The sequence below is a fragment of the Lynx rufus genome, unplaced genomic scaffold, assembly GCF_022079265.1.
Source record: "Lynx rufus isolate CCGP_SWC_20201006 ecotype Redwood Valley unplaced genomic scaffold, mLynRuf1.p SCAF_4, whole genome shotgun sequence".
Lineage (NCBI taxonomy): Eukaryota > Metazoa > Chordata > Mammalia > Carnivora > Felidae > Lynx > Lynx rufus.
Window position 1 is genome coordinate 126,995,553 of NW_025814856.1, and position 18,566 is coordinate 127,014,118.

Consider the following 18,566-nt stretch of genomic DNA (forward strand, 5'->3'; position numbering starts at 1 on the left):
TATATTTTGGTGTTTGGTGTATATATGTTTATAATTCTAATGTTGACTTTGTGAGTTTACCTTTTTATCAATGTATAATATCCTTTCTTTTTGTAACATTTTTTGACTTAAGTCTGTTTTGTCTGATATGAGTATAGTCACCTCACTTTTTGGTTACTGCTTACACAGAATATATTTATTAAACTTTTACTTTCACCTGTGCATGTGTGTATCTTACAGGTAGCATATTGTTCAATCATGTTTTTTAAGCAATTTTGGCAGTATGCCTTTGGAGAGTTTAATCCACTTGTTAAGTAACTACTGATAATGAAGAACTGAACTTTTGTCATTTTATTGTTTTTTTTCTGTCTTACAGCTTTTGTATATTCATTTCCTCATTTACTACCTTCTTTTGTGTTCAGTGGATTTTTTTGTAGTGCCACATAAATTCTTTCTCATTTCCTTTTTTTTTTTTTTTTTGTATATTCTATAGATATTTCCCTTGTGGCTATAGAGATTATATATAGCATCCTGGTATAATAATTTAATATGAATTTATACCAACTTAATTTTATTTGTATACTTAAACTACTCGTAGATAGCCCTTCTCCCACTCTTTATTATTGATGTCACAAACTATGTCTTTAAACATTGTGTACTCATTACCATAGATTTACAATTATTTTTTATTCATTTGTCTCTTAAATGTTACATAAAATGAAATGGAATTACAAACCAAAATTATGATTAATACTGGTTTGTATATTTGATCATGCATTTACCTTTACTGGAGATTTTTATATCTTCATTTGGCTCTGAGTTACTGTCTAGGGTCCTTTCCTTTTTACCTGAAGGACTCCCTTCTGCATTTCTTATAGAGTGTGAAATTAATGAGTTTCCTTAGTTTTTGTTTATCTGGGAATATTTTACTTTCTACTTCAATTTCTTTTTTTTTTTTATTTTTTTTAACCTTTATTATTGAGAGACAGAGAGACACAGAGCGTGAGCAGGGGAGGGGTAGAGAGAGGGGGAGACATAGAATCCGAAGCAGGCTCCAGGCTCTGAGCTGTCAGCACAGAGCCTGACGCGGGGCTTGAACTCACAAACTGCAGGATCATGACCTACGCTGAAGTTGGTTGCTCAACCAACTGAGCCACCCAGGTGTGCCCCTCTTCAGTTTCTAAGCACAGTTTTGCCAGATACAGAATTCTCAATTGACAGTTGTATTATCACACTGCCATCAGGCCTTCGAGTTTTCTACTGAGAAATTGGCTAAAATCTTACTGGGGGTTCCTTCTATGTGTTATGTTGCTCCTCTCTTGCTGTTTTTAGGATTCTCTGTCTTTGGCTTTCATCAGTTTGTCTCAGCGTTGGTCATCATGTGCTTATCCTGCTGTGAGTTTGTTGAGATTCTTGGATTTGTAGTTTTATGCCTTTCATCAAATTTGGAAAAATTTTTGTTTTTTTTTTCCCCTCCATTATCTCTGATCTTTTCTCATTCTTTCTTTTTTTAATGTTTATTTTTGAGAGAAAGAGAGAGCATAAGCAGGGGAGGGTCAGAGAGAGAGGTGGGGGAGAGAGGATCCGAAGCACGCTCTGCACTGACAGATCCTGATGCAGGGTTCAAACTCAAGAACTGTGAGATCATGACCTCAGCTGAAGTCAGATGCTTAACCAAGAGAGCCACCCTGGCACCCCTCGTTCTTTTTCCTGAAACTCCCATGACTGGTCCATAGATCGTGTCCCATGAATCCTTTAAGCTGTGTTTACTTCTTTTTTCTTTCTTTTCCTTAGACTCAGTCATTTTATTTGTCCTGTCTTAAAGTTTTCAGATTCTTTCTTCAGCCTGCTTAATTCTGCTATGGAACCTCATTAGTGAATTTCTCAATTCAATTATTGTATTTTTCAGCTCCAGAATTTTTGTTCGGTTCCTTTTTACAATTTCTTGATTTTTAAAGTCCTCATCTAAGTAAAGCCAATATTTGTGCTGCTTCGGGCACGGTTCCTGGGAATTTGTTTTGTTCCTTTCTCTGGGCTTTGTTTTTTCTTCTTCTTTGCATGCCTTGTGATTTTTGTTGTTGAAAATGTGCATTTGGAGAAACAGTCACCTTCCCAGTCTTTGCAGACTGGCTATATGTCAGGGCATTCATCTGATGATTAGCTGGGCATGTTCTGAGCCTAGAGATCAGCTTTCACTTAAAGTTTGGCCTGGACCTATTTGTGGTTTCTCAATTCCCTCTGTGTACATGGCTGCTTTTAACTTCTTAATTGTCCAAAGTGTCTCACTCTAGCAGATCCTCAGGGCCTTAAGTAGTCTATCTGTACACCTATAATTTTCTGCTCTAGGTACCCATGGGTTTGTAGTCCCCTTTCAACTTTCAGCATTGGAGTCCAGTGCTTCTTCCACCTAAAATTGCAATTAGATAAGACAGGGACCAGACCCTCTGGCAGACCCTAGAGAGGTTAGAATGTTTTAAGTAAAGTTGGTTCTATGCCTTCTGGTTTGAGGGAAGGATGTCGAACTGTGCTGCTATCTCCTTGAGACCCAGACGTACCATATAGATAAAAAAGCAATAACAAATGAAAATGACATGAACTTTACTATTCATGGCATTGTATCGACTGGGCATTTATTTCCTTGGTTGCCGTAAATCTTTGACTTTTTCCAGAGCTCCTGTAGGATTAATTAATCCAGTTTCTGTGAGGGTTTGGAACTGCTTAGTCGTTTTGCTGATGCCAGTCAAGAATGCTTTTTAAATTATAAAAGTAAAATAAAGTTAGTGAAGGAAATTTAAAGCACAGAGAAATGTAGAAAGCTAAGAAAAAAATCTTAACTGCAACCACTATTAACATTTTGATGTGTTGCCTTTCAGGCTTTTTTCCCCCTTCATCTTTACTTTCATTTTGTCCTACTTCCTCTTGTTCCTCTACCCCTTACCACCAAACAAACAAACAAACTAACTAACTAACTAACTAAATAAATAAATAAATAAAGTCTAAACATAGTTTTAGTCAGTGCAGTGTTAATTTTTTAATATAGTGTACTTTTACATTTAACATCCCAAAATATTTATACAAGTACTCATTTCTCATTTATGCTTCTAAATAAGAAAAGTGTTTAATATATATATATATATATATATATATATATATTCTTAATAAAACATAAGTTTATTAGATTTTCCATAGTCAGCAGTGGTGATCTTGCTGGTCTTGTCATTCGTGGACCCAAAGGGTTTCATGGCTTCCACAACATTCATATCCTCTTTCACCTTGCCAAAGGCTTGCCATCCAACCACTTGCTATCCAACATGCTTGCCATCCAACTACTCAGTATTGGCAGTGCAGATGAAAAACTGGGAAGCGTTTGCATTGGGTCTAGCACTTGCCATGGATAAGATGCCAGGACCCATGTGCTTCAAGGTGAAATTTTCATCATCAAATTTCTCCCCCTAGATGGACTTGCCACCGGTGCCATTATGGCATAGAAAGTCACCATCCTGGCACATACATCCTAGAATAATTCTGTGAAAGCAGGGACCTTTATAACCAAATCCTTTCTCTCCAGTGCTCAGAGCATGTAAGTTCTCTGCTGTCTTTGGTACTTTATCTGCAAGCAGCTCGAAAGAGATGGCAGCCCAAGGGTTCGCTGTCCATCGCAATGTCAGAGAACACAGTGGAGTTGACCATCGCTGGGCAATTCAGGTAGCTCTAGGGCAGCAGTGTCTACAAGGCCTAGATATTTCCAATTTTCCTCATGTGCTTGGGTTTTATTCGAGTCTTTACTCCTTTATTCAGTATATGAGTTAAGAAAGAAGCGGTTATCGGGGCGCCTGGGTGGCGCAGTTGGTTAAGCGTCCGACTTCAGCCAGGTCACGATCTCGCAGTCCGTGAGTTCGAGCCCCGCATCAGGCTCTGGGCTGATGGCTCAGAGCCTGGAGCCTGTTTCCGATTCTGTGTCTCCCTCTCTCTCTGCCCCTCCCCCGTTCATGCTCTCTCTCTCTCTGTCCCAAAAATAAATAAACGTTGAAAAAAAAATTTAAAAAAAGAAAGAAGCGGTTATGAAGAACCTACAATTTTTTTTCCTTCGTCTTAGAAATTTCTGTAATTTTTACATCTAGAAAAAAATGACATCCCTTCATTCATATGACATCCCCTCATTGTTGTAAGCCCCAACAACCAGAATGAATCTTACCTTTCTTGAGAGTCATTATAAAACTATCAACCTAGACAGAAACAGTAAGGTTAATATTTTGACATCAGTTATTTAGGCTAAAGGTGCCTATTAAGCTAACTGCTAGATTCTTTAACTTGTGCTGTATTCATGGATAATTATAGTATTATTTTTAATTTATTTAACCTTGTATTATGTATATCTTGAAGTTATTTATATTTTCGTAAAAATTAACTATATATTTGGTGTGTTATACCAAACTTGACATGGACAGTCAAAGGAGCATATGTCAATCTTAGTGGAAGTTGTGTCCTACCTTCCTCCATTCCTGCCTCCTACCTCAATCAGAAGTACTATAAAAAAGTCATTACCTAGGATGTTTTTGGAATATGGTTTACGGAAAGGTACCCCTTACACTTAGGCTGATTGATATATGAGTGAATAAGTTGGAAATACTTTTTGTGGGTCCCTTTTATGTTAAGATACATTGTGATTAAGTTTTCTTTTCATTAACAGATTTCTACTTTTTATAGGTGTATGATTTATTTTTGGGTCATTAATTAATTATTGACTTAATAAATGTTTACACCTAACTTCTTTTGTGCTTTATTGTACTGAAGCAGCAATATATAATCCAACTTGAATGTTTCTTTCATGACTAGCTTTTGGTGTCTAGGAATATGTTACTGTTAAAAGTGGAGAATATTGTATTAGATAAATTACTTTTAAAGAACACAGATTGTAGAATTACAGATCTAAAAAGAATTGTTGGAAACTTTAGTCTACTTTGATAGAGAACAAAATGAAGACAAAGAACTTACTCTAATTGGGAGTCTTTATAGTATGTTTTCTAACGTTACTTCTTTGTTCCACCAAGAACTGCTTGCTTAAAGCAAGTTTGATTATGGTATTGGTTGAATATTTAAGGTTGATAAAGTGACTGAATTTAACACATTTCCTCCCCACCATTTCTTTTAGGTGAATCTGGACTGGGGAAGTCAACATTAATCAACTCATTATTCCTCACAGATTTATATTCTCCAGAGTATCCAGGTCCATCTCATAGAATAAAAAAGACTGTACAGGTATGTATGCTATAATTGATGATAAGCTGGAGTAATAGTAACACACTCAAAACACATGCTATAACTTTTATTATGCTTCCCTAGAGATAGGTTTTATATTTGGTTTCAGCCGATATAAAGTGGTAAATATGATGGTTGGTTAAAAGGAGAGAAAGCAAGCACAGGTAATTAGAGAAATTGTCTTGATTAGACCTTCTAAATTTGTCCCTAGGAGTCTCCTAGAGATTATACTGGGATGTAGTAAATAACACCCTAGAGTTATGCTGTCCAACATGGTAGCTACTTGCCATATTTAGCTATTTTGAGTTTGAATAAAATTAATTAAAATTTAAAATTCAGTTTCTTAGTTACACCAGCCACATTTCAAGTACTCAATAGACATATGTGGCAGGTGGTTACCATTTTGGGAAATATAGGTGTATTTCCACTATTGCATAATGTTCTGTTGGACAGTGTAGAGAAAACATGATTTGTGGAGAAGCCATTATTATTTAATATTGTGTTCTGTATTAGTGGCGTAGTACCACATGATAGTTGAATGGCAGTAGCAATTTGTTATGTCGTACTTCACAGTCTTTAATGTGCATTCAGGTCACCTTGGGGAGCTTGTTAAATTTAGTCCCTGTGTTAGTAGGTTTGAGGTGGACTGAGATTTTGCATTTCTGACAAAATCTTAGGTGATGCTGATACTGCTGACCCATAGACCACACTTCATATGATAGAATAATCTAGGCTCCAGATCTGTACTGTTCAGTACAGTAGCCAGTAGCCACATGTGCTTGTTGAACTCTTAAAATGTAGATAGTCCAAATGGAGATGTTATGCAATATAAAATACATCCCAGGTTTTGACAGTTTAGTGTGTAAAAAAGAATATAAAGGATCCCATTAATAATTGTTTACATTTTGCAATGATAATATTTTGGTTATATTAAAGTACATTAATTTCACTTGTTATTTTTAAAATGGCTCCTGAAAGTTTTAAGTTACTTACACGGCTCACATTACATTTTTGTTGGGACAGCCCTCCTCTAAACTATTGAGTGAAGAAATTGTTGGTGGATTGATGGCAGTAGTAATACATAACACATAAGCAAAGAGGAAAGGAGTGAACAATTCTGGCTGGAGCAGACTTTATTAAGGCTGGGGCTGGATTTGAAGGATTGGTAGTGATTAGCCTAATGCATAAGGTGGAAGGACAGCCTAGAATTTCTGGATAGAAACTTATGTATATCATACTATAAGATGCAGTTTAGTAATTAGATCCCCAAGAAGTAATTCTGTGAAGTGAATCTTCTGTTTCTTTTTTTTTTTTTTACAGTTTTTCTCTGTTTCAAGATTTTTTTTCTGTATCCTTCCTAGAGCTTGAAATTTCACATTACTTACAAAAATGTGTTCTGAAAACTTGACACTAAATTGTTTATTTATTTGATGATCAGTGTTGGCCATTTCAACCCTAAGCAAGAAGAGAAACTTTTAATTTAGGTGTTTAAACTCGAGATAAAGAAACTGTGTATGTAGAAATGTTAAAGGAGCCCCTCGGTGTAGATTCCTAAGTTCAAGAATATTTAGTCTAAAATATGTTGGATCTTAATGCTCATGTACCTCCCAGTAGTGTTTTTGGTAATTCCTGCTGGTGAGGAAATTTTCTGAATCCTCTTTGTAGTTCTGGCGTGTTGTGTAATGCCAGGTTCACATTAGTAAGTCATTAACGTCTTCCAGGTACTATTCCAAGCAGTTTAGGTGCATTAACTTATTTAATTCTTACAACAACTTTAAGAGGTAAGTAGTAGTATTACCCTCATTGTATAAATGTGGAAATTTAGGTATGGATATGGCCATATCCCCGAGATCACGTAGTTAGAGTGACAGAACTAGGGTACAAATCTAAACAGTCTGGTTTAGTATGTATCCTATCAAGCTGTGCTGTCCCTATACTACTGATACTTAGTACGTGCTGGTTTCATAGGTTAACCAGTTCTTAACAGGTCAGTTAGCTTTCCTTTACTGCATCTCCCTTTTTAATAACGTTTCATCCAGCAAATTGTCAGGTGTTTTTTTGTTTGTTTTTTATTTTTTCACCTTTTGCTCTAAAAATCTTACATAAGGAAATAGCTTTCCCAATTAGGCAATTTAGACAAAATTATTTGGTCAGAGGGGCACCTGGGTGGCTCAGTCGGTTGAGCATCCAATTCGTGATTTCAGCTCAGGTCATGGTCCCAGGATTGTGGGATCGAGCCCCGCATTAGACCCTGTGCTGAGACTGGAGCTTGCTTTAGATTCTCTCTGTTCCTCTCTCTCTGCCCTTCCCCTGCTCACGTGTGTGTTCTGTCTCTCAAAAAAATGATTTGATCAGTGAAGTCCTCTCTTCATCATAATTATTAATATATGAAAGTAGTTAAAATAACATAGAAAATGCCTCTATAAGCTATAAGGCTGATTGATCTGATGCTAACTGGTAAGGGATACTTAAGAGAAGTGATTTTTTGTTTTTTACGTTTTAAATCTCAAGTGGTACACCATAATGTTTGCTGTTACTTGTAAGGTTTGAATTTGCAGTCTGGACGCTGGAGGGTATTGACTTCCCTTTAAATTTTAGGCTTGAAATTCCAATAAACTACTGGTGGGTGGTTGATCGAAGCCAATCAACTCATGAAAATTTTGTGCCTTACCATGTTTTATTTTATTTTGTTTAATAAAGAGAGAAGAACAATATTTTAGCTTGCTTGATTCATACAATGCAGTGATTTTTGCCAGTGTCTGAACAGATGAAAGTATCAGCATTTGCAATCTCAGAAATTCAACACATAGAAAGAAATCTAGCTTGTCATACTCTGTAGTGAAGTATTTGCTCAAATAGTGAGAAATTGCTTGTGATGTAGTTATGACTGTGCTTATTCTGTAATGGTCCACATATTGCAAAATGGATATTAAATAGGATTCATTGTCAAACTGTCATCAGTGATTCTCCTTATTGTAAGACTGAATATTTTTTCTTTTCCCTTTTTATTATATCTTCTCAGTTTTATGCAGTGAGCATGCTTTTATAATTTTTTTAAAAAATGCCTTTCAGAAAAGAATATAATACCAAAAGATAAAAAGTAGCTCTGGGGAATAAGATTCATATTAAGAATTGGTTCTCAGTCAGTTCAGCAAAATCTCTCCCCTAAAAGTTCTTAATGCCAAAAATAAATTTGCCAAACAAATCAGCAAATTTATCAAAAATACTGACAGACTATGTGGTATTGTCTACCCTAAACCAGTTGCTTAGACCAAAAAACTTGGAGCCATCCTTAACTCCTTTTTACTCTCTACTTCCACATGCAGTCCATCAATAAATCCTGTTACTTCTGCTTTCACAATATATCCACAATCCTACCACTTTCCTAGTACCACTCCTATCCAGGCTCCATTATTTCTCTTCCTAGATATAACAACCTAATTCACTTCTCTGACTGTGATCGTCGGCCACTACCCCAATCTTTTTAACAAAACAGTAAGAATCTTCTCTTACAATGTAAATCAGATCCTTTTGAACCTCTGTTCAAAACTCTTCAGTGGCTTTCCATCTCAGAGCAAGGCTGGAGTCCTTACAGTATCTAGAGGACCTTATAAGATTTGCCCTCACCCCTCTCTGTAACCTATTTCCCGCACTTTTCCACTTTTGGCTTATTCTGCTCTGACTAAACCAACATCCTTGCTATTCTGTGAACAGGCCAATCCTACTTTCTACCTCAGGGCTCTTCCACATCTTGTTTCTCTGCCTTCAGTGTTCTTCCCTGAGATTTCCTGATGGCTTGCTCCCTAACTTTCATCAATTCTCTGCATAAATGCTGCTTTTTCAGTGAGGCCTTGTCTGGCACCCTATAAACTCCTTCCGGGCCCTACCTTGGCTCTAAATGTATTAAGTTCTGTGAAGGTAGCAACTTCATCTTATTCACTGTAAGCTCATTTCTTAGAACTGCATCTGAAAACTGCATCCAGTATTAATGAATGATTGAACAAACAATTTAAAAAATGTATATGACTTGGTGTTTAGTTGGGATATTTTGAATTTCAGGATCTTTGAAGTTTTGTTAATCTTTTCTTCTTGGTTCATGATGTTTTATAAATCACTATTTAGAAAAAGTGAAATAATTTTAAATTTGAGAATTTTTGAGGTTTTTAATTTGACAATTATTTTATTGTTTTTTAAAAATTTTTTTCAATGTTTATTTATCTTTGAGAGAGAGAGGCAGAGAGAGACAGAGTGTGAGCGGAGGAGAGGCAGAGAGAGGGGGAGACACAGAATCCAAAACAGGCTCCAGGTTCTGAGCTGTCCGCACAGAGCCCGACGCTGGCCCGAACTCACAAACCAGGAGATCATGACCCGAGCCGAAGGCAGACGCTTAACCAACTGACCCACCCAGGCGCCCCAATTTGACAATTTTTTTTTTAAAGTTTTGTTGGTTATTTACATTTTTTTCTTGAGCAGAATTTTTAAAAATTATTAAATTAATATGTGGCTTTACACAAAAAGGCATAAATTTTAACTTAAAGCTTGATGAACTTTTGTATATGTATCCATATATCCAGGTAATTACCACCTAGATTAAGATATTATAGTACATTTCTAGCACCCCAGAAGGCTTCCTTGTGCCTCTCAGTATTACACCAAACCCCAAATATAAATAGCTTTCTGACTTCTGTTTCCATAGATTAATTTTGCCTGTTCTTGAATTTCATTTAGACGCTATACTCTTTTGTGTCTGATTTTTTTCACTGAAGACTATATCTGTGGTATTTGTCCATGTTGTGTACTGTAGTTTTCATTGTTGTATAATATACCATTGTATGAATATATCTCAAATTATATTCTATTGTAGGTAAGCATTTGGGTTTTCTTTCTTTTTTTTTTTTTTGTTTTTACCAATATGAATATTTTTGTACATTGTTTTAGTGGACCTAGGGACTCATTTCTGTTGTGTGTCTGTGCATATTAATATAAAGGTATTTTATTGTTTCAGTTAATTTGCTTTCATATAAGATTGAACATGTCTTCTGTACTTATTAACTGTTCAGATTTCATTGAAGTGTTTTGACCATCTTAATATTTCCTATCTTTTTCTCTTTGATTTGGAGGAGTTTCTTATCTAGATAATTGTCCCTTATATTTCATACATTCAGGATAATTTCTCTCAGGCCAGCATCTGTTAAAGACAGTGCGAGAGGCGCTTTGTTAGAATTCTTTTTACATTTGCCTGTCTCCAAAATAATTCTGTTTAAACTCACTTTACCTTCTCTTAAGGTAACATTTTGAAAGTGTTCTCTTCTATTGTGAACATCTTCCCAACTCTCTCTCTGTCTCTCTCTGAAAACAAAAGAGTAATCAGGGCTTGAGAGTATCTATAGTAAGATTTTTAAAACAAAGTCCTGTGTACTACTATTGAATTTCCTTTTTACCAAAAGTAAGACCTATAACATCTGAGAACTAGATGGATTCTCACTAGAATCCCAGAGAAGTACCCTTTCCTGACTGCACCATGGAAGTATTCCTTGATATACTGGAAACAAGTTCAAGATCCTCTAAACTCTTTTCTTCACTTACCCAGGAGAGAACATAACATGTTCTGAGTCATTCAGTGGATTTAGAAAATAGAATATAGTTTTCTTTTACAGTTGAATGACTCTTCACCAAGTCCCAAAATGTAGCAGATAATCTCCTTTGGAAGCTCATAAATTCTTTCATTGGAGACTGGTCAGAAGTATTACATCTCAGCCCAGACATTTAAGACCAGTAGAAACATAAAATCATGAGTTTCAAAAAACAAATGTCTACAATTTCCCTGACCTGAAAGCTGTCTGGACCACTTCCAACTGTAAAAAAAAAAAAAAAAAAAAGACAAAAAGAAAAATCCTGTGATGTAGCCAAATAGGGAGTGAAATTTTAATAAAGACCGTGATCTCATAATCTCCTCCCTGAGTATTTTTTACTTATAAGAGACTTGTATCATTAATAAGAAATTCCTTCACATTTGCAGTCTTGGAATGAAGGAGAAGCTGTCTACATTGGACAGAGAGATGGTTCTGAGCTTCCTCTGTATCAAAGGTTCTGATTTGAATGAAGTTTTCAATATTAAATAGAAGTCCTTTGGGATTGATTCCCAGTGTGCTGTCGTGAGCCTCAGGACTCTGGCTCTGCAGCTCCAAATGTGAGCCAACACTCTAGTTCCAGAGTTCTTTATACCAGTGGTTTCCAGACTTGAGAGTCCATCACTGGAAGACTTGCTAAAACAGCTTACTGAGTCCCTCTCCCCAGAGTTTGCTCTTCAGTGGGTTTGAGGCAGGACTCAGAGAATTCATATTTCTAATAAGTTTCCAGACTATGCAGCTGCCAGTCAGGATACTACGCTTTGAGAATGAGTGCTCTGTAGTCTTTCTAGCCTGATACAGACTGATTTCATCCTGTATTTCTGGGAAGATTTTAGAGAGGGTACTGTTTATCCTTAGTTCTTTCAGAATATTTCACATTGAATGAAATAGTACCATATTTTCTGTTTTTATTCATATATTTTTTTGTTAATAGACTGATTAAGATGAAGTGATAGAAAAAATTGAACGCTTGTTCCACTTCATGTTCCAATCTCAAATATAGGTCCTTAGATTAACAAAGTTTTAAGAAAAATATTACATACAATGATGCATGTACAGTAGTAACTTTTATAATATTGTTATATTTGAAAATTTTTGGATCATATGTCAAGTCAGTTGAAAGGTTGCCAGCTATCTCCAAGGGAAAAACTGCCCTTTATTCTGGGACTAAATCAGTTCTAGTTTCTTTTGTGAAATGAGAGTGTTAGTTTTTTTTTTTTTTTTAAGTTCTTAGTTGGCAACCTTATATTGGTCCCCTTTAAAATTTTTTTCTTGGGGCGGGGGGTGCCTGGGTGGCTCATTCAGTTAAGTGGCTACTTCTACTCAGGTCATGATCTTGTGGTTTGTGAGTTTGAGCTCCACATCGGGCTCTGGGCTGACAGCTCAGAGCCTGGAGACTGCTTCAGATTCTGTGTCTCCCTCTTTCTCTGCTCCTCCCCTGCTCGCACTCAATCAATCAATCTCTCTCTCTCTCTCTCTCTCTCAATAAATAAACATTAAGAAAATTAAAACTTTTTTCTTGGGGTGCCTGGGTGGCTCAGTCAGTTAAGCATCTGACTCTTAATTTCAGCTCAGGTCCTGATCTTGTGATTTGTGAGATCAAGCCCCATGGGCTCTGTGCTGACAGTGTGGAGCCTGGTTGGGATTCATTCATTCTCATTCTGTCTCTCTCCCCTCAACCCACTCAAGTGTGTGTGCATACACTGTCTCTCAAATAAACTTAAAAAACCCTTGTTTTTCTTGGTTTGGAAAGTCCTCAAAATCACTATTGCAAATTAAATGGCTACAAAAATTTTAGAGGTGAAAACAGGTGAAAGCAATGAATCCTATCCTATCCCTAGGATAACATTTTATAGACTCCTTGAGACATTTTGATAAAGCCCAAATAGGAAACTCTCTTGTTGGTGTTGGTCCAATATTGATAGTTTTTTAAAGCATTCACGGGACAGACATTTGAATATCTTACTCCAGGTTTGGTGGCTACAGTGATGATGGACACGATCAGATTTCTTAACGATCTTGCAATCACATGATTTACTGAGAATATTGCTGCTGTAATGTGTAATAGAGGTTACCTTGGCAAGGTAGATTTTAGTGAAGTAGTAGGAATGGAGGGCAAGATGGCAGTGGATTGAAAAGGGATAGTAAATGAGGTCGTGAAGATGGGATGGCTGTGAAGAAAAGGATAAGAGGGAATACCTGGAGGTTGAGTGTAGGGTACTGAGAGAGTTGTTTGGTTTTTATTTCCAAAAAAGACCTGAGAATGTTTATATCCAATGGAGAATCAATCCCTAAGAGATGAGAGGTTGAAAATAAACTGGAAATAGTCTAAATGGTTGTCAACATGACTCTGAAATGGAGTGATCACATCCCTGGTATATATTGAGAAATGAGCCTCAGGAAGAAAGGATCTGTTCATCGGAACAGAAGGAAAGACTGTTGCATCAAACAAATAGAGGATGCTCTTGTCTTCATCTAGAGATGAGGTACTTTGCTGAGCGTGGTTGGAGAGATAGTAACATAGAGCTAGAGAAGAGCCATTCTGGGAAATGAAAGAGGCATGGGACTAGTGAGCACATAAAAGCATCATTGGATAGCAGGGAAATTCCTGTCAAATTGAAGTTCATAAATTTTGTGTAACAAAGAAATCTGGGCTGGAAAAGAAAAAGAAATAAAGGGTTTAGGAGGGGGGTTGCTAATAGAAAATGAAAAGGACAAGACATTTAAGATCTCAATTTAGGGAGGTGCAGGGGATTGAGGTGTAGTGATTTAGTGTAGCAGGCAGAATTCGAATCTTTGGATCAACTTTATTAATAAACTAGGTTTGGGTCTTGATGAGAAGTAGTCTTTAGGCATAACTATTCTACTATTGGTCATTGCCTCTTAGTTTCTTGTGGAACATAATGAAGTATCTAAGATGATACTTATCTTCTCAGCCATTAAATAGAGTAGGTAGTGTTTGTGTTTGAGTAAGTGGAGAATCTCAGGCTGTTTAAGTCTCTTGTTCCACGTCTCTGCAGAGCTTTGGCTGTAATGCCACCTCCTGAGCAAGTTTAGGTATAGAGGTAACTCCTGACAAAATTTTAACCCTCTCCTTGAAATTTAATACAGTTAAATTGAGTAACATTTTTTATTTACCTTAACAAATAGCTCTTAAACATTGGTTAGAAAACTTCAGTTATTTAACAGTCTTTTAAAAATGAAAGAAATGAAGCTATGGAAACACTGAAGGTTTGAGTTTGTTGTTGTTGTTTTTTTCCCCTCAGATTGGAAAACTGAACAATATTAGAAAAAAGAGTGCCTTACATTTCTGGGAGTTAGGAGTCCAAAAGAGGCCTCAGTAAATTAATTATACATAAACAATATAATGGGCTTTAGTTTTATTTTTCAGAAAGAAACGTAATTGAAAATGCCCTTGATTCATTCCTTCAGCATTAAATTATGCATTTAATGTTAGAGAACTTTTGAGTGATGCCATAAAATATGCTTATGTGACCTGCTTAAGTAAAGTGCATGGGAAAATGGCCATTTGGAATAGATTTCTTAAGAAAAGTTTGAAATTCCTGAACTTGAACTAATTTGTTTTCCATGGATCCCATGAGGATACTTGCAAAACCAGATGATAGGATACAGTCAGATCCTGTGAATGGCACTAGTTTACAGTTATGTTTTCTGGATCTCTTCCATATGTTGCCTTCTTTGTATTTGACCATGTATGGATACAAAGAATCTCATAGGCCAGAAAAGTGGCTTTTATAAACAGACTCTTTAAAGTACAGATCTTAATTTTTCTTACGTCCATAAACAATTAAGTTGTTAAACTGATTATAAAAATAAAAAGGAAACAACGGTCTTAAAATATAAGCTGGTATGGTGTGTGATTAGTATACAACCTATTACTGAAGATAGAAATGGCCTTTGCTTAGTAACAAGGGAACCAAAAGTGGTTTGGGATAAAATTGGGGAGATGATTCATGTAGAACAATTATATCCTGCATCAATTTCTAATATATAGTACTATGTCATTTAAAAGAATTATTAAGTAAAGGGTAGTATGATTACTTTGGGTAGTTCTGCTTCAGTGACCATTAATGAATAACCTATTTTTATGACGGAGAGGGAAGCCAATTCAAGATATATCAAGATGTTGCATTTGACCAGATTGTCCTTTAAAAAAAAATTTATATAATGACAAATAACTAGATTGTCCTTTAACTAGAGGACAACCATTTTTTATTTTTATAAGATATGAACTTTGTAAGCCACATAACACATCTTTTTTTTTTTTTTTTTTTTTTTTTTTAGTTTTGATAATCTAACACTGATGAGTCTGATTATTTCCTCATTTTGCCTTCCTCATAAGAGTAACCTGGTATCAGACTACCGGTATTATCTTAGCTATGTGGTATGAAACAGTGGTCTCCTATGCAATGCACATCCATTGTTGGTGCTGAAAATGGTCAGAAAGCATTAAGAACCCTATTTATTGATGTTTACTTTTTTAATCTAGAGAGAATTAATACTGTTAATACTTATTAACAGATTTCCAATTGTATATATTTGGTAGATAAATAAATACGTTTGGGATGTTCAAAATTTTCACCAATAGTTCTACAAGGATTAAAGCAGTTTAGTAAAGAGCATTGGTATAAAAGATAAGACCTTTGCCTCTTATTTGTCTAAAAGATTAGAAGTCCCTCCATAGACATGCATATCCAAATCTCAGGCAGTGTTTTCAGTGTTAACAGTTTTTTTACATGATTTTTTTTTTAACAAAATAACTTGATTGCTATCGACCTGCACTGTCCAATCCAGTGTCACTAAGCTACATGTGGCTATTTAAGCTAATTCAAATTAAATAAACATTCAGCTCCTCAGTTGCTCTAGTCACGTTTCAAGGGCTAAGTAGCCACATGGGCAAGCATCTAATGTATTGGACAGTGAGGGTACAGAACTTTTGCATCATCTCAGAAGGTTCTATTGGACAGTGCTGCTACAGACTTTCCTACTCAGTAGTCTTAGTCTCAGTTCCTTGGTCTCTTCATACCTCAGCCAGCCTCTGTAAGAACATGTCAAAAGGGAATGGAAAGACATCATTTCTGTAAGCCTGAAAGGTATACCCAACTTTTTCTACCTAGAAATTAGAAATTTTCCTTTCCATACTCTGTTAGCAGACATAAATAGTTGAAGTTGCTTTTCACATATTGATGATTACATTTTTTCCTTAAGTCTAGAAGTACTTAATTCATACCGTCTTATGGCAATTAATATTTAAAGTTTGAATCTAATTCTTCCCTCTTAAATTAGCCTACCAACGTACCTAGAGCCTCTAGTCCTAGTAAGCCCTTGATGTAAATGTACATTGAGGGGTGCCTGGGTGGCTCAGTCAGTTGAGCGTCCGACTCTTGATTTTGGCTCAGTTCATCATCTCAGGGCTGTGGGATCGAGCTCTATGTTGGTCTCTGCTGAGCTTGGAACCTGCTTAAGATTCTCTCTTTCTCTCTCTCTCTTTCTCTCTCTCTCTCTCCCCCCTTCGCTCCCCCTCTCCCCCACTTGTGTATGTGCATGCTCTCTCTCTCTCTAAAAAGATAAATAAATAAAATTAAATTTAAAAAAATAATAAAAGTGTGCATCAGATGAAAGCCTGTGTTTTTCTGGGTCATTATTCCCCTTTTCTGTTTAAATCCATGTTTACTTTATCTAGCAGCAGCATATGCCCAAGATGAATGACTTACATGTTCTGATGCAGAGTTTGGGGTTACAGAAAATCTTAGATTGTAGGAGGAATTGTTGTTATTGTTCAAGTCTAATACCCTTTCTCAAATAGAACATTCTTACAAATTGTAAAGAGAACCAAAGATTTTAATCAGAGGTAGTAGGATTTTTTGGGTTTTTTTTTTCAGTGCCTGGACCTTTGCTGATCATTTTGGTATAAATGTGAAATATAACATTTGAGAAGAGAGTTGGATCTTAGCCATAACATAAACACAAGTGTAAATAATTATGGTCATACTGAGAAAGATTTGGGAATGTAATAAGTTCACTTGAGTAATTGGTTTGGACCAAACTAGATGGAAATAGTTCAGAAAAGCATTTACTGTAAATGGTAGATTAGATGTACTTGTTTGGTTAATTGCATTTGATTTCTATGAATCACTGAATCATTTAAGCATATTGTTTATTTGTGTTGTTAGACACATATTAGATCATATAGGCATTGTATGGCTTTAGTGACTATTACTATTTTATCAGTTCCCATTTTCCTTCTTTATGTCAACTATAAGCCATAAACCCACTACTTACATATGTGCCTTTCTTTCAAGTAACCAGGATTTCTCATATCCACAATAATTGATTTTAAAGAAAATGTGGGTAGATTTAGTTTGCAGAAAATTTCCCAGTTGGTTTTGATTAATGCTCATCTCCCTGCTTCTTACCTTGTAGGAAACCACAGGTGTAATATATGGTATTAATATCTGTGCCAATAATTCTTACAGGTGGAACAGTCCAAAGTTTTAATCAAAGAAGGTGGTGTTCAGTTGCTGCTCACAATAGTTGATACCCCAGGATTTGGAGATGCAGTGGATAATAGTAATTGGTAAGAAGGGTTTGTCATCACTGCTTTATATTGATTGCATTTAGGGTATCGGTGGTTAGACTTTTTTCTGCTTAAGATTTTTAAACTTCTCATATTAGCAGAGGTCACTGAACTTTCTAGTGATATGACTTGAGTTCTTACACCAACTTTGCCACTTACTTGACAATGTTAATTTCTTTGAACTGATTTCCTTTTCTATAAAATGGAGGTAATACCTATCATAGAATTATTTTGAAGACAAATTCTAAAGCAACATGGATACAAGATTCTCATTATAAGGAAGTTAAAACTTCATTTTCTTCTATAATTTTATCCACTTATTGTATATATTATTTTCTATCCCATCCTAATTTAAATCTGATTTTAAATGTTCCATTTCTCCGTAAGTCATAAATGAAGAAAACATCCCTGGCATTCTATTTAGAAATAGTATATTATAAACAATATTTTTCTTTGTTTTTGAAGTAAATTTCTGTTAACTTTTAAAACAAATAAGTTCATCATGAAGTTTTTGTATAACTTAATCTTTTAATTTGGAATAGAAACCTCTGTACTTACTGCAGATAACATAATTTGGTTGTGTTTTGACGCTAAATAATTAATTTTTTTCCATTTGGAAAGTTCAGAAATAATGAATCAAGATTTATCCAAGGTGATAACTACTTGTTTTTGAATCAGTATATGTAGAATAATTTGAGATATCTTCCACTGGTTTGATTGGTTTTGCCTATTTAAAAATATTGATTACTGTAGCAGTCCTCAGTTGTACATTCATATGTAGAATTGCAACTTAATTATTTTATTTATCTGCTTTTTATAGCTGGCAGCCTGTTATTGACTACATTGATAGTAAATTTGAGGACTACCTAAATGCAGAATCTCGAGTGAACAGACGTCAGATGCCTGATAACAGGGTGCAGTGTTGTTTATACTTCATTGCTCCTTCAGGACATGGGTCAGTACCTTGATACTTCTGATAATCTGCTGTTGTTTATTATGACTGAACTTTGGGGATATATTTTAGTTATCCATATCTCTGTGGAGTACATTTAAATTTATCAGTTGTAAAATCCCAAATTCTATACAAAAATGGCTTATAA

At 35.5% G+C, this 18,566-nt stretch overlaps 1 protein-coding gene and 1 pseudogene across 2 annotated transcripts in view; one reads left to right on the top strand and one right to left on the bottom strand.

The window, feature by feature from the left end:
• SEPTIN7 (septin 7) overlaps positions 1 to 18,566 on the top strand; it is a 119,737-nt gene that overhangs the window by 64,398 nt on the left and 36,773 nt on the right. For both annotated transcript variants that reach the window (XM_047094620.1, XM_047094619.1), the window contains exons 4-6: positions 5,132 to 5,238; positions 17,366 to 17,466; positions 18,287 to 18,421. In XM_047094620.1, coding sequence (XP_046950576.1) covers positions 5,132 to 5,238; positions 17,366 to 17,466; positions 18,287 to 18,421 — 343 coding nt within the window. The remainder of the gene's footprint in view (positions 1 to 5,131; positions 5,239 to 17,365; positions 17,467 to 18,286; positions 18,422 to 18,566) is intronic.
• On the bottom strand, positions 3,135 to 3,681 carry LOC124525044 (peptidyl-prolyl cis-trans isomerase A-like; annotated as a pseudogene).